The sequence below is a fragment of the Chrysoperla carnea genome, chromosome 3 (genome assembly GCF_905475395.1).
Source record: "Chrysoperla carnea chromosome 3, inChrCarn1.1, whole genome shotgun sequence".
Lineage (NCBI taxonomy): Eukaryota > Metazoa > Arthropoda > Insecta > Neuroptera > Chrysopidae > Chrysoperla > Chrysoperla carnea.
The window spans coordinates 87,169,624-87,187,049 of NC_058339.1; the positions used below are offsets into that span (position 1 = coordinate 87,169,624).

The 17,426-nt window shown below is 28.5% G+C and overlaps 2 protein-coding genes across 2 annotated transcripts in view; one reads left to right on the forward strand and one right to left on the reverse strand.

Annotated features, from left to right (window-relative positions):
* The first annotated feature begins 408 nt into the window (after positions 1 to 408).
* Positions 409 to 17,426, forward strand: part of LOC123296615 (cationic amino acid transporter 2-like) — a 36,870-nt gene continuing 19,852 nt past the window's right edge. The window contains exons 1-4 of the mRNA XM_044878161.1: positions 409 to 524; positions 14,747 to 15,009; positions 15,923 to 16,051; positions 17,196 to 17,351. Of these exons, the coding sequence (XP_044734096.1) occupies positions 424 to 524; positions 14,747 to 15,009; positions 15,923 to 16,051; positions 17,196 to 17,351 (649 nt within the window). The 5' untranslated portion in view covers positions 409 to 423. The remainder of the gene's footprint in view (positions 525 to 14,746; positions 15,010 to 15,922; positions 16,052 to 17,195; positions 17,352 to 17,426) is intronic.
* LOC123296616 (esterase B1-like) lies at positions 3,693 to 9,374 on the reverse strand. The gene is made up of 7 exons (XM_044878162.1): positions 9,048 to 9,374; positions 8,566 to 8,706; positions 8,346 to 8,502; positions 7,035 to 7,438; positions 5,358 to 5,684; positions 4,670 to 4,823; positions 3,693 to 4,343 (listed from the first exon to the last, which is right to left on the reverse strand). Exons 1-7 carry the CDS (start codon positions 9,258 to 9,260, stop codon positions 3,964 to 3,966), a joined length of 1,776 nt encoding a protein of 591 aa, XP_044734097.1. The 5' UTR covers positions 9,261 to 9,374; the 3' UTR covers positions 3,693 to 3,963.

Consider the following 17,426-nt stretch of genomic DNA (forward strand, 5'->3'; position numbering starts at 1 on the left):
ACAACTTTTTTTTATTAAATAATGAATATATTTTTAGTTCAAGGTCAATTACACGCATACAAATAATTTCATTACCACAGATAACATACAATACATACCTAAGAAAGAATTCTTTTTAAATACACGGTAACATTTCCTAGAATAAATTATTTCGACGACCATCGCAATATTATTAGAATTTGATACCATATCGACTGACTGCCTACTATAATAAAATAAACATTGATTATAAACTTTTAAATATATTCAATTCGCAAACAGTTTATAGAAACGATTTTGTTTAGTTTGCGGGAAAAAAAATTTTTACTGAACGCTCACACATAAAAAAAACCAAAGTTAATTTATTATTAAACTGCAGTTACTGTGACAAGTATCTAAAACAAATTTTAAGTGATATTTTAAGTTAAATAAAAGTGTTACAAAATGAATTATTTAAATGATTATATAGCCGATTATGCAAGAGTACCATCCAATGAAGATTTACCAAATACACAAATGTTATCGGATATATTTAACACTGAAAGGTAACATCATTTTTATTTTATAATTCAATTGCAACGTGTTCTATTTGAACCATATGAATTACATTTTTTATGTGAATCGTTTTTCACTGATAACTTATCACTAAACGTACAAATTAGATGATTTATAGGTATATTAAAACTGCTATTTCGTGTAAAAAAATAATTTTATTTTAAATCTTTCAAAAACAAGTTTATATAAATCTGTGATTTGAAACCAAAAAAACTTAGGTTAGAATTCAACAATTAAGTATTTTTAGATTTGAAATCCCACATGACATACATTTCGATGACTCATAAATGTTTCGTTTACTAGTGCATGAAATGTCAAATTAAAAATGGATATTCTATTTTAAAATCGTTTTTATATATGTGTATTAACAATTTACATTTGAATTAACTTAAAATTACAAAAAAGCGTGTTTTGATTTTTAATTTTCCCGCCATATTTAAGAAAAATATCAATAATCCTAACCTATAATAATCGAAATTTGAATTTAAAGTGCAAATATTTAGGAAATGGAAACTAAGTAACGGTACTTTGGCAATGACACATTTTTTTCAATAAAAACCGGCATATATTTAAAAATTATATTTTGAAATATGTAAATTAGTGGGTTGAAATGATGCAATTAAAAAATTTAACACTGATGCAATGTTATGTTTAAAAAACATAATGAATTATAAAAAATTGATTACTCGTTAATTTTATTAAAAATTGTATTTTAATTATTCTATTCATATCGATTGCAAAAAAACTTTTTCGATTTTGTTAAGTATTCAAAACAATTTAAAAATAAAATTTTCATTCATTAATTTAGACTATTGCATCACTTTTTTTTCTGATATTTCTAAAACAAAACACGCATACGAGTGCATACGGAATTTATACATTTTACTATTATCGAGTTAATAATATTCATGTCGGTCTAACCAACCTGTTTTAAATTTTATTTAGGAAAATCCTGGCCGCGCCGGAATCAATATTTTAATTGTCAGGCAATTGTTTTACATGACTGTTATAAAAATTGCTAACAAACTGAAACAAAAGCGTTTCTTGAGTAACATGTTTTGATTCTAAATGTTATGAAAAAAAAGAAAATTGCAGTCATTAATTGAATTTTCTTCACCTATACAAAATTCTTTATTTTATTTTTAATAAAAGGTGCATAACCGTGTCTATAACACGTCTCGAATGCATTGTGCAATATTTTGTGTAATTTTTACGAAACGCGATTGTGTATATTTTTATTTCTGTATACAAAAAACAAAATGTATCACATTGACTGATTTTGTTGGTTAATTATACCATGCATATATGAAATATATATAGTATATTAAGTTTAGTCCCAAGTTTGTAACGCTTAAAAATAATGATGCTAGGAAAAAAATTTTGTCCGTCCGTCTGTGGACACGATAACTCAAAAACGAAAAAAGATATCGAGCTGAAATTTTTACAGCGTACTCAGGACGTAAAAAGTGAGGTCAAGTTCGTAAATGAGCATCATAGGTCATTTGGGTCCTGGAACCGTAGGACCCATCTTGTAAACCGTTAGAGATAGAACAAAAGTTTAAATGTAAAAAATGTTCCTTATCAAAAATTAAACAACTTTTGTTTGAAACATTTTTTCGTAAACATCACTGTTTACCCGTGAGGGCGCCAATTAGGCGGAAATTTTATAATATGTACTATACTTGATTATCAGTTATATGTATGTGTGTCACATGTTTGTATGTGTAATGTGATAAAGAATTCAACACTGACTATGCATGGTATTTCAACAATTAACTCAGTCAATTGTTTGTTTTCACTTGTTTTATGTTAAGTTTTTACTTGATTTTATTATTTACACTAGATTGATACCCGCCCGCTTCACTGAGCTTAAAAGAAAAAACCAGCGCTTTATAATTTCCACCCTCTCTTGATATACACAGTTTTCAATTTTGTTAAATGTAAAATAGTCATAATTCATTGAGAATATCGGAATAGTTGGCCATGATTTGTTTGACATTTACTATTTTAAATTTTTACAGAATTCTTTTTCAGAATTTATGGTTCAAAATGATGATCATAAATTTAAGATTTCTGTAAAAATTTAAAGAATGGTAAATGTCAAATTAAATTAAATTTTTTAATTTTTTTTAAATATATCTTTATAAATTATAGCGCATGTGTTATTATTCAAAGCGTAGCAAACAAACATGCTTACTTTCACATTTATAATATATAGGGATAGAGATTAAATAACCTGGAATACATTATTTTTTGATGCCTGAAAAATGTTGATAGCGTTCTTCTCATAATTATCTTGAATTATCATTAGGTCAAAAAATGTTAAAAAAATGTATTATATATATAACCGTATAGTTTGAGTATTTTTATTATTTTAATATAAATTGCGAGAAATTGTTAATTGCCAACGAGCACGGAGCAATGGTACTCCTTAATTTGCCACAGCACTAATTTTCCTACTTTAATTTCTTCTTTTTAAGAATTATGAATTACTAGCTGTTTCCCACTGCTTCGCTCTTGATAATAAATCATTTCAATTCATTATTAAATGAATCCTTGATTCATTTTAAAAACGTACCTTCTCCTCACTTATTCCCTCTATACACCACTTGCAATATTAAATGGTTATCCATGGCTCCGCATCACAGAAAAAACAGTCTCTGATATGCAGAAAATTAAGAATTGATTTGGGGAGGTTAGGGAGGGGGTGATTGTTTATGTATTAGGGAGAAAATTTTTAAGTGTTCGAATTTTGCCATAAGTTTTATGTAATTTCACGTCGAAAGCATAAAACTGCATCTTTCTAGCATACCTACATAGAGGAAATTAAGGTAATTATGTGACAGTTTTTCCCATTTTCGAAAGGATGCGACGTATATCTTAAACTTTTTCTGTTAATTTGACGTTATAACGCGTCGAGTGGAAAAAATCTCATCATTCAAGTTTTATTTTCGCAATAAAATATACCCTATGTCCTTTCCCAAGGATCTATTTATCTTTAACCCAAAAATCATCAAAATTGATTCAGCGATTTGGGCAGCCATTTATAGTATTAGTTAGGATTAAATTAGAAGGTAGAAATGTTTTATTAGAAATATAATAATAAATAATTATCAATTTAAATAACAAAATATTTATCATATTAACAACAATTTTACTATTTACATAACGTTGAAAATTTGCAATCAGATTCAAGAATCAATTCAATGGATTGTTATAATCAAAATGAGCCAAGTCTTTGATTTTATGTCTTCTTATACGGAAAAAAATTATGTGTTTTTTAATGGACAATTCACGATACTTTATAATTATTATTACTACGTATTAAGTACTAGCGAAAGTTGGTTCCCAAATTTTTAATTGTTATTCTGAGTTTAATCCATTGTTCGATTTTGAATCAAATCGTTTTGCTTAACCCTTTAAACATCTTTACGCACTATAAAATACTGATACAACAAATACAGATACTGTAATAAAACAAAACAATGGATTCGATTGTGGGAAAAATCCTTTACTTCTTAGTGACTCATATAGTTCATCCCAAAATTTAATCATATCACTAAATGGTGCAATACCACGAGTTAATTCTTTATCAATTTTTAAATAATTTAATTCTGTCTTTGTAACACTTGGCCAATATACACCATCTACACGTGTTGCATTTGCACCATTTGGATCACCATATTTTGCAAAATTTGTCCATAATTTTAGCATTCGTTTTATATATTTATATAAATCACTGCCTTGAACTATCTTTGGGGATCCATCGAAATTAAATAAGTATCCTTTTTCATCTGTGTGAGCAGCGCCTAAAAGTATTGAACATAGTTTTAAAAAAGAGGAAATTCAAGGCAATATTAAGGAAGTAGGAGCGTCAGGGCAAATTTGGTTAAAATTCTTGATTTTTTTAAATTGAAGTTGGAATAAGTCCAAATCAATTCTGAAAACTTTTCGGACTTTGATGCGGTTTTTTCTAATAGATTGAGTAATTCAAGAGTAAGTTTTTTATGTATAATACATGCATATTATAGTAAAGAAACACTGGTAATTTTAAAGGTTAAACGAAGTTGTGAACAAAAGGAGGGAAGTTGCTTAGCGAATCGGATACTTCACAGCTAGTTTTAATATAACTTACCTTTATAATCGGTAATATTCAACTGGCGTTTAAATAAATTCAATTCTGTGTCCAACGTAAATAAATAGTAAAATAATGAATTACGTCCCATTACTTTTGCCATTTCAAGGGCTTGTCGATTTATTGGATAAACAAACGAAGTATCTCCAACTAACTGCAAAAAAAGGACATTTAATTGTAAGAGACTTGGCGGTAATCGAAGCCACTACCTCAGATATTCCAAGACTATACTTCGAGCGAGGGTATGTTTTAACAAGTTCTTCTTTTTAACTTAGTCTTAGATCACCCTTTTGGAAGAAGAGTGAAGTTAAAATTATTTAATTGTTTCTGTTGTTATCTTATTGAGGATTGCTAAAGGTTAGTTTGGCAGGTAATAGCGAAAATTGAGGTTTCAGCCGAGTGTGGTTCGAGTGTCACGTGGTTAATGGAAAGCGAATGTCAAAAAGGTTGTAAAAGGAACACGTCGACCCCATTTCTCGTATTACTTTTTCGATATTTCGAAAATTCCCGCCATTTTTTCGATGTCAAGGTTAAAACTTTGGCTAAGGTTTTTTTCTTATTACCCAATTTAACCAGCTAAGTAGTTGAGCGAGTATAGGCACAATTGCCTTTAACCGTTTGACTACTTAGACTTGGAAGTTGCAGGTTCGACTCCAGGAAGCGACTTTTTTATGAAATCAATACTTACATTCAAATAATTCTGTATTTGATTTTCATTTTCATGGAAATAACGTTTATAAACTTTCGTTGCATACTCTAACGATTTATCAGTGCCTGGTTCTAATCCCATATCTTTTGGTAAATATGCTTCAACATCTTTTGCATCTTTCGGTACAAGATTTGGATTCATTGCAATATATAAAAGTACAAACATTGCTTCTTGATCAACAAATCCTTTTAAATAAGGTACTTGTCTGAATTTGTTTTCTTTTATGATATTTATTGGTAAGTCCGATATAATTCGATTTTTAGCTGTTTCTGGTTCCAAACATGGTCTGATGAAATTTTTTGTATTCTAAAATGAAAAAAAAAAGAACTTAATTTGGATTAATTTTAATTAGATACTAAAATCTCATAAAAAGCGTTCTTTAAAAAAACTTGACCGAGAACTCCTGTAGGAATACTTTTTGGAATATGGGCGTTAAGACATATTCAAATATTTTCAAAATAACTTTTAGAATGTTTCAAAATTGATTCCACACATCTTGATTTGCCACGCTACAGGCCTGTGTTATTGACCTAATTCGTAACGATTTATCATGAAGGAACTTTTTCACGTGCAAAAAGTAATAAAATTGGACAAATTTGCAACATCATTACCATGGATTAAATATTAATCACTTGTGTAATTTATATTGTATGTACAGATAATAAGCAACTTATTGTATAGTCATAAAAAAGCTTAGCTTGGTATTAGGTAATGACTTTACGTTTTTTATAAAAGCCATCTTAAGGTATTTCGGAGTAAGAGATAACGCGAAAGAGGAAAAATATAGTTCTCTAAATTGTAGTTGTAAATAAACCTGTAAACGCTACGATGCATACTTTCATATATTGCTCATATGTGCAACGATCCGCACGACCTTTTGCACTCGGTTTTGAGACAATTTTTATCTACATTGTTTTCTTTGGTAACGTTTTCTTGAATATCTATGCTACAATTGATCAGATCGATGCGGAAAAAAAAAATTTATGTAATGAATCTGCATCGACCTTGCCTACTACCGAGCCTTGAACTTAGCAAAATAACCTCAAAATATCAAGAAAACCGCAGTAAACGCATATTTTCTTAACTTTTCGAAAAATCAAAGAATTCTGGAAAGAAGTTTGTTAAATTTTACATAATAAGAAAAATGAATTTTTCTGAAATATTTCAACTCAGCTCAGATAATCAGAGAAAGTTTAAAATATGACGTTACTGCGGTTTTCTTGAGATTTTGAGGCTATTTTTATAAGGTCAGGGCTCGGTAGCAGGCAAGGTCGATGCAGACATTCATAACAATCTTTTTCTTATTCGCCTCAATTTGATCAATAGAAGCAGAGACATTCAAGAAAACGTTCGCAAAGAAAACAATGTAGAGATAAATTATTTCAAAACCGCGTGCAGAAAGATCGTTGCGGAACCGGAAATCTCTTTTTCTGTATTTTTTACATCGAAAGAAACCTATTAAAAAAATAAGCCTTCTCTCAAAATTTTCCGAACTGATTATCAAAATCCGATGGATTTATCCAACTAATTTAGGCTCAAAGCATTCTTAATTTATTTATTCACATATATATCTAATTTTTTATATCAAATTTTGATACAAAAGTATAAAGTTTGGCATTTTTGCGGAGTGTATATCAGAGTTAAAATTCTTTTTACCTGAACACCAGACAAAATTGTTTGAGCATCTAACAACTGCCCAACATCTTGACTTTTTAAATGATCGTACAGATCTGCAGTACTGTTATTCGTAGGATCAAATTGCATTAATACAGCTAAGTCTCGAGCCCAACCTGGTTTTGGCCATGTAACTTCAAATAACATTAACGGAGCACTTTGTGAAATGACACGATTAAATAATTTCTCTTTATTGTTGGAATACGTTGATAGCATATGTAAATCTGCAGAAATTCCACCAGCACTATTTCCACCAATTGTGACGCGAGTAGCATCGCCACCAAAATTATGAATATATTTTCTGACCCAACGTAATACCAATAATTGATCTTTAATTCCAGCATTGCCGCTTATGTTGAATTGGGGATCATCAATGGTGAGAAAACCTGAATAATTCAAAATTAGTATTTGATACAAATAAGGACTATCCTATAACAAAGCATTTTACAAATAGGACTAATTATAGTTTAGTACTTAGGTATTTGTAAGGCTATTACTAGTACGAAAGCAGGCAACGCTTTCGACAATTTTAAATCGGCTGAATTTAGGATATTTTTTTCCTTAGTAGAGGATAAAGTATGTCTTGCAACGAGAGAGCCGTTGTGTTAATAAACGTACAATCCGCGTTAGTAAAGCAATCAAATTTCTTATTTTTATTATGAAACAAAATTTTAACATTTGTTTCAACTTTTTCTGTACTTTATATAAGTCAAAACTCCTCATACACGATATTTTTAATAACTTTTTCTATCTAAACACATTCAATATATAACTTAACATATAAAGGTGAGACTGTACACTTGAATGGAAAACGCACATTACGTATTTTCATTTGAACAAATAGAAAGAAAAGAAAACATTACACAGAAGCTGAGACTTGAACTTGAGTACTCTAAATATTCGGTCTAGAACGTAACCACCTCTGTCACTCCCGTTATATGTGAGTGGCACCAACTATATGTAACAATAATTATTAATTAATTGGTTTTTTGACAAACACGTAACATTTACGCCATACAAGTTGCCTAACTATAAATTTTTTAAGTGAACTTTAACAGCGACCGTTTCATTGAATTAAAAATTTATTGTTTATTAACAAATAGAAACATTTTCGCCACTAACTCATACGTTACTTATGATATTTGACACCTAAGAAACACTTTCCATGAGGTTTTAGTAAAATGCAAACAATTTCTTTTATTTCCCTTTATTAGCCGATTTTTGTAACAACTTTTACTGTACTAATACCAAATATTCTAAAATTGTTTTGATGAGAAGAAATTAAATGCTTACCTAAAGCTCCCAAACGATAATTAAATGTAACTAATACGATATCTTCACTAACAATATACTTGGGACCATGAATATCAGTATTACCGGAGCCCTCTACGAAACTTCCACCATGGAACCAAACTAATACGTTTTTAGTACCCTTAAAATCTTTCTCTATCTGGAACAAAAAGTGTCATCAAAAATAGGTTATCAAAATTTATTAAAACCTCTACAAACTTACATATCGAGTGTAAACATTTACAAACAAACAATTTTCATCACCTTCAATTGTCCCATCTAATAATTTTTGTGGACATTTAGATCCTTCTTTCGTTCCGTCCCAAATCTCATGTTTATCCCATTTTTCAAACGGTTCTGGTTCCTAAAAAGAAAAATTGAACAAATTAATAAAATGCATGCATATATCGACCAGAAAGAGATATAAAATGCTTAGAAAGATAAAAACATGATAGATTCAGTTAAAACCGGAAGTGCTAGAAGATATTTGAAAGTTTCAAATAATACGCATGCTCATCAACAAAAATCTATTTAACGATTTTTAATCAATTATATAATATTACAAAAATCTTGTTTTTAATGATCTGGAATCAAAAAATCAAACAAACAAAAAAATCAAAAAACATCTTTTTATCACTTTTGGACTCAACTTTTAAAATTTAGCACTTGTTTTTTCATGGAAAAAGCTGTTTATTTTTCACTTACCTTAAATCGTAAATCTCCTACAGGTGGTTTTGCATACGGCATTCCTTGAAAACTATAAAATGATTTTCCATCAACATCTATATCAATTCGTCCACGCACAGTTCCTTGTTCATAACTAAGTATAAATTCGTTTGTATCATTTAACGGTAAATCAATATTCGCTTCACTTAAACACAACAAACAAGTCCAAATTATTAATATTTTATAAAACATGTTTTCAAACAAAAACTCGTTCTAAGTACACTCAACAAACAACAACTTAACAGTCTTAAATTATTTAAAATAATAAATTTTTATTTGTTAAAATATTACAATGTGTTCGCTTGATAGTAAAAACAAAAACGTATGGTATTATGTCCTTCAATATAAAGTCAGAGACAACGCTATACTAAACTTAAATATTATAAAGACAATATATTTTATATATTTTAATAATTCAAAGAAAATAATAAAACCGTTTAATATTTTTATAAACTGATAACAACATACAGTTTTAATTGATTATAATTATTTATTTTAAATTTATTGTAAGTAGTTATTTCAAATTTGAACAATATGTTTATTGTACTTTTGAATTTTGAGTTTCTAAATGTAGGTTGTGATTAGTATCGAATCTTAATTACATGTATATTTTTATGGATTAAAAATACAAATTTGAATAGTTCTAAAGGTAGCGTGCACGTTTTTGAATTAATTGAATGAAGTAAAAGAAATTTATTAATAGGGGGTAAGACCATGTACGACAATACGAAAAGCAAGCGAAACTTGGATTTGTTAACTGTGCTTTGAACTGCGAAGAGAAATCGGAAATTATTTTGAACTGGCGAATATGAATGTAGGTCCCTAGAGTGGGATAAAGTGTGGTAAATAATTATTTTCTCATTGAAATAAAAGCAAGTTTATCAAGTTTCAATATATTACTATTAATCCCATATTATCGGTACAAGTTTGAAAAAAAAATGTCTTATATCTTCAATTTAACTTCGTAGCGCATCTTAAAATACAGATTTTAAGCCTTAAAATCTACAAAATGAGTCCCACTCTCTTTCAAGAGAAACAAAATGTATATTTTCGGGTATTACCTCAATTAGAATGTGTATCCAGGATTTTCCTTTGTATATTAGTAAAAGCTTATCGCATGATTAAAATAACCGTGCGTTTTATCTACGTGTGGATGAACCTTTAGAAATGACTTAATAAATACGTCAATTGTAACTGTAAGTATATATAGGCAGCCATACCTTCAATGAAATAGATTAGATAAAAATTGAATTTTAAATAAATAAATTTTGGCATGTCTCATAGTTATTTGATAAAATTAATCATAGGTAATAATATAATTGGTTGCCGACCAACTATTTGTTTAGTTAATCGCTTAGCATGGAAAATTAAAATAATTAAACAAAATTTCTTTGTAAGGATATAATTTGTAATTATTTTGCCTAAATTCTTAAATAAAAATTTTGATCTTTAATAGGTGCCAATAGGTCAGTGCAATGGGTCACAGACCTATATGATGCTGGATTAGGAACTAAAAATGACTTTTCCGAATGCATTATAAAAGTTTCAGCTCGCTATCTCTTTTTGCTTTTGAGTTATTGTGTTCACGGGCAGAAAACTGTACCAAAATTATGAACACCTATACCAAAATTTTGTTTGTAGCATCAATATTTCTAAGCAACCAAATTTAATTTATATACCCCGATATATTTCATATATAGAGTATACAAACTTGGGACTAAACTTAATATACTCTGTTATTTTTCATATATACGGGGTGAATTATCAAAAATTGAACTATATTCATTGTTTGATAAGTACCAATCAAAAAGATAATCTAAAACAGAAATTATTAAAAATTTTGTAGTAATAAATTCAAGTACATGAGACACGGGTAAATATTTCACAAAATAATTAAAATTATTTTTGCACTGCAGAAAATATAACGTAATTGAGCGGACGCAAAAAATTTTTTTGCTAATGATAAGAAAATTTTAAAAGATTTGGAAATTTTGAAAGATATAATATAAAATGGAGTTGACTTAGACCCCCCTCCCTACATTAATTTCCTTAAAAGATATTCTTTGTCTGTATACCATTTTCTAGACCTCAAGGTCCGGGGCCTGTGGCAGCATAGTAAACTGTTTGATTTATTTCATACATTTTTAATCGTATCTGATGAAAGGATATTAGGATAATAAATATGACATATACCAATACATTTCCGATTATTGTAAAGAGCATCTTATGAGTGAAAATTGAATGAATAATATATTAAGCGCTCTTACCAGAATCGGAGTGGTTTTATCAAATTTCAATTATAAATTTGCAACCCTTTTTCGGTATCACAACGGACCCTACGGTCTAAGCGTGTCCCACCCAAGGACTGCCACTCTAACCTAACCTAATTAAGATGTTTACGAAACTCTTCGCATGATTAATTTTTTTTTAAATTTTAACCTAATGTACGGTATTTAATTTATAAAGGTAAAAATTTTTCACTTTTTCTTTCATTCAACATTTGCTATTCACAACATGATAAGGTTCCAATTTCTAATAATTAATATTATTATTTTAAACGTATCAGAAAGCCCAATCAACTTTTATCAAGTCTAGAATTAATGATGATAAAATTTTCTAAGGTTGTGTTAAAATATATTTTGCAGTTTAAAAGAGACATATTTCTAACTGGTGTCACATATGTTTTACACTTAATTAACCCTTTAAAAGCGAGATATTCCTTGAAACAAAGGGCTAAGTTCATGCACACCATATTAATAATATCAAATCAATTGATCCTCTTTAATAAAATATATTAAATTGTTTGAACTTATTTTATTAATAATTGGTCAAACAAAAAATATCTTTCTTAATCGTTAATAATTGTCGCGACTATTTATGTCAATTACAATTGTATCATTAAAAAAGATATTTCTGCTAAAAACAATAATCATTTTTATTTGAATTATTATTTGCTTTTTAAATTAGCTGGTGTATGGTATAATTTTTTTTTTTATAAAAGATTTGAAAATTATTTTTTAATTTTGATTTGTGTATATTTTTGGAAAAAGCGCTTTAAAAATGTTATCAACATTAGATATGTAAGTAATGAAAAATTCCGAATAAATTTTTCTAACGTCAAATTTTATTTTTAATCTCATTTTATAAGGAAATTTTCTAATTATTCAATTAATATTTGCATTATTAAATGTATTGCCAAAATAATTTTTTTTTTAATTCTGAGAAAAATTATAAAAGTAGGCATGAATTTAATAAAATTTTGTTTTTCGCATCACTTGGAAAATAATAAATTTATTCAGCTCTAGACATTTAAGTTTTCGTAGAAAAAATTTGTTTAATTTACAATGCATTTCTACAAAATGAATACCGATTTTTTTAAACAGTGTAGATAATAAAAAGTATAGGTGCTAGAATATATTGCACAAACTGTATACGCAAATTGTTACTCTATTATCGGCTAATTTCTTAGTATCTTATTCTAAAAATGAATAAGGCACAAGAAATGAACTTTTAATTTAGCATTTAATATTTTAAGAAATAAATTTTTAATTTTGGAAAACGAAGATCTTGTTGAATCAATCAGTCTAATGCCACGATTTGCCTGGCATCGTTTTTGAGAGTTCATTTTCGAAGGTGAATACACGTACTTCTGCCCTTATTGGATTTGATAGTGGTGAAGTACATATTGTATCTGAGAGACATGGCGTTAATTAACGCGGGATGCGAACTAGGAAATCAACCTAATTTTTGTCTGGCAAATTAAAATTATATTTTTTAAATTTGCGGTGTTAAAAATGGTAAAACAGTCTAACAAATATAATTTATATTGCTAAAATGACATGAAAGTTAAATTTTTATTATCATATTCAAATTTTAGAGATTATTTTGTAAAATAAAAAATAATCTCACGTAGTTGGCATTAAAAATTATCTATATGAAAAGTCTTGAATCACTTGAAAAAAACAGATTAAAATTGATGCAAATTTTTATATTTGCGTACTTGAAATCCTTTTACGAACAATTTTTGTGCAAGTATTTAAGCCAATATTATTGATAAAATGTTTCTTAAACTATGGTAATAAAATCGAATATCTTGGGTAAGCAGTTATAATCAGCAGCTGTAATATTTTAGCCCAGTATAACCAGTATAGTAGTTTCTGACCTTAAAAAACAATTCAAAAGTTTCAAAAAAAATTTAAATTTTTCAAATTTTTTAGTCGACTGTGAAGATTACACCAGAAATATCCGCATTGTTTTTTTCTTAACAAAAGGGCTCTCATTTATTATTTGTTCCAAAAGCCTTGAAAGATTCGAGAATTTCGGCATAAATATCCTCAATATTACATAAAATGAGATATTCAATCAGGAATTGGACACAATATTCCATTTCAAAATTTATAAAACTCATTTTGATTTTAAGATGATAATTAAACAGTGATTCGACAGATGTTCAGTTAAGTTCAAGAAACTTTAATACAATTATTGAATCATTAAGATTTATTGTTTTAGTCGTATTGGCGATGTTTAATAGAATTCTTAGCTTCCATTTGAAGCTTATCAGCTTTTTTGATTAGGTTCTGTAGGAAAAACTCTGGAAATGCTAATTTGTATTAGTAATATTAAAAATGTATTATTTACGAATAAAAAATGCTTGCCCTTGAAAGTAATTACAATATTTTATTTTCTTGATCGAAATGTAACAGATCGGTAACTTTTTTGTTAATTAATTTTTAAACAGTGTATTAAAAACAGTATTTTCAACCGACTTCAAACAAAAAAGGAGGATGTTATCAATTCGACTGTATTTTTTTTTGTGTTACCTCAGAACTTTTGACTGGGTGAACCGATTTTGATGATTCTTTATCTATTTGAAAGCTGGTGCTTCCCGTGTGGTCCCATTTAATTTTGGTCCAGTTCTGACAACGGCATCCAATCGATTTCGATGATTCTTTTTTAGTGACAAATTAGTTAGTGTACTTCAGATTCACTAAAAATCACAAAACAAAAAAAACTTTTAACAAATAGAAAACCGACTTCAAAAGGAAAACTTTTCCAAAAAAAATAATATGCACTAAAAAGTAAAAAAATAACGATAATATAATGTAGTTAAAATTATTGTTATTTTTGGAGTCGGTGTCAGCCAAGCTAATGTAGCAAACTGTGCTGTAAGAGTTGTTTCCTTAGCTGACAGCGACTCCAAAAATAACAATAATTTTAACTACATTATATTATCGTTTTTTTTTTTTTACTTTTTACTGCATATTAATTTGTTATAGGTATTTCCAATTTAAAAATTTTGATACACTCAAATTTTCTTATTACCTAATGTACAACAACAATAATTTTCATCATAAAGCATTAGTATATTAATATTTGCTGACCCAACAAGCAGCTGAGCTTAGTAAATCTGATAAGTATAATGACTTAAGTTACTTAGATTGTAGGTATACTTACCTAAAATAACATTATAGAATATGTTTAATTTCATAAAATACTGCAGAACCTTCGCTTATTACGCGTACAGAAACATTTTATCAAAAAGTGTAAAGTAATTTTAATTTTGACAAAAATAATTGTTATCTAAATTAATTTTTGTTGTTGATATTTTCTTATAAGAAAATTTTCCAAAAAAAATGTTTTGATTAATTTTTTTACGTTGGTTTTCGATTTTGTTATAGTGTTACCGAGAATATGGTACATGTAAAATTGAAATTTCGTCAATTTACATCAGCGCTACGACGTAAAAAAGAGATTTCATCAACAGTGTTATCCGAATCAAAATTGATACGATGTTTATCAACATTAGATTTAACTGCTTTGGGTATTGGCAGTACTTTGGGCGTTGGTGTTTATGTTTTGGCTGGTGAAGTATCAAAAACAACTGCAGGACCAGCCGTTATTATATCGTTTTTAATTGCTGCAATTGCATCTATATTTGCTGGTGAGAATAATGATATTTTATACAATCGATTTTTTCATGCTTTTTTGTAAATTTTATTTAAAAAAGTAGTTCAAAAGATGCATTTTAAAAGCATTTATATAGGTCGGAAGAAAAGGGCACCATATCACAAAAATTACATTTTCCATGCCTGCAAAAAACATATATTTTAGATATTTCGTTGTTTAGCTAATTTAATTCAATACTTTACAAATATTTTAACTTTTTCGAAGAAATATTTGGAAAAATATAAAGCTCATATAAATATTATTTACTTAATAATTCATTTTTTTCAAATGTTTTTATAATTTTAAACAAGTGAAAACAAACAATTGACTGAGTTAATTGTTGAAATACCATGCATAGTCAGTGTTGATTTCTTTATCACATTACACATACAAATATGTGACACATACATAACTGATAATCAAGTATAGTACATATTATAAAATTTCCGCCTAATTGGCGCCCTCACGGGTAAACAGTGATGTTTACGAAAAAATGTTTCAAACAAAAGTTGTTTAATTTTTTATAAGGAACATTTTTTACACTTAAACTTTTGTTCTATCTCTAACGGTTTACAAGACCCAATTGACCAATGATGCTCATTTACGAACTTGACCTCACTTTTTACGTCCTAAGTACGCTGTACAAATTTCAGCTCAATATCTTTTTTCGTTTTTAAGTTATCGTGTCCACAGACGGACGGACGGACGGACAACCGGAAATGGACTAATTAGGTGATTTTATGAACACCAAACAAAATTTTTTTCCTAGCTTCATTATTTTTAAGCGTTACAAACTTTGGACTAAACTTAATATATTATGTATATTTCATATATACATGGTATAATAGTATTTGTTTAATGGTGCCAGGAAAGCTCATTTAATTAATTTTCTCATTATTTGTTTACAGGTTTATGTTATGCCGAATTTGGAGCTCGTGTACCAAAAGCTGGATCTGCTTATGTATACAGTTATGTTTGCGTTGGTGAATTTATTGCCTTTATAATTGGATGGAATCTACTTTTAGAATATATTATAGGTATGTAAATTTTAAAACTGGAAATGACGCAATACTTCCTATGAGGCGAACAATCTTTGATAATTTCCAAAGTGTTTCCTTTAGATTAGAGATAGTGTTACACAATATCATCGTCTATGAAATCTTATCTCTTATGATATTTATACTCGCGGTTGTCGGAAACTCAACACAATTCAATTGGAAAAGTGGTTCTAATTTTTGGCATGGAAAACCTTGTTTAGGAAAACTAAAACTAGAGCATAACTCAAAGTTATCTTTAATTCCACTTAATTTCGTCGTAAACCCACTTTTCATTCAGAATTTGATAAAATTAAAATATATTCTTAATCTAGGTCTATTTAATTTGCCAAAAGAAATGAAAATTTTTAATGATTGTGAAGCCAGATAATTAAATGTTTAAATTTATATTTGAAGTGCACATAATTAAATTCAAAGTGTCGATAAAGTAGGTTAGGTTAGGTTAGAGTGGCTGTCCTGGGGTGGGACACACTTAGACCATAGAGTCCGTTGTGATACCGTAAATTGGTTGGCCCATCTCCGGCCACTACTCCATGAACCATTTGGAGCTGTTTAAGAACAGCAGGAGGGCTTTGACGTCGACTGACTTTAGGTCAGAGACGTCGTCAAAGAGAGGCTGGCTCAAGTAAGTCCATCTCCTCATTACAAGAGCTGGGCAGTGACAGAGAAGATGAGACATTGTCTCCTCCTCGACACCACTGTGACAGCTCCTGCAGTAGCCGTGATACACTGCCAGGTCTAAGCGTTCAGCATGCTTGCCGCCCAGCCAGTAAAGTAAAAAAAATTACATATTTCGTGTAAAACTTAATAACCTTTTTAAGGAATGCTCTTAAAAAATAATTTATTAAAATAAAGAATAAGGAAAATTTAGAAATTAAAATTTTTTTAATCGATTTTTTGAAAAGATTAAAAACACTTTTGAATATGCAGTTGTGTATGTCTATTCAGTATGTGTATACACAATACGTCTAAGTATTATTTACTAATGTCATAAATAGTGCATGAATATATGAGCATGTTTTTATCAACTTCATTTTTTTTTTATTCAGCATAGGCTTCGTTTTACTTTTATTCGTTTCACTACTTTAACGAAAATATGGACTTTATTCATCACAATATTTTACAGGTTCGGCTAGTGTCGTAAAAGGTTTAAGCACATATACAGATGCCTTAATTGGAAAACGTATGGGAACATATTTAAATGACACAATACCTATGAATGTTGACTATTTAGCTGATTATCCTGATGTCTTTGCATTTTTTGTTACAATATTATTTTCAAGTAAGATATAAATTTTAATTAAAAGTACTAATTAATTATTATTATTATTTTAATTAAAATGTTTATACTTTCGTT

Coding starts and splice junctions, on each gene's coding strand:
- LOC123296616 (XM_044878162.1), bottom strand. CDS start 9,260: ATGTTTTATAAAATATTAATAATTTGGACTTGTTTGTTGTGTTTAAGT. Junction 5,685..7,034: donor CAATTTTGTCTGGTGTTCAG/GTAAAAAGAATT, acceptor TTTTCATTTTAG/AATACAAAAAATTTCATCAG. Junction 4,344..4,669: donor GAATATTACCGATTATAAAG/GTAAGTTATATT, acceptor CAATACTTTTAG/GCGCTGCTCACACAGATGAA.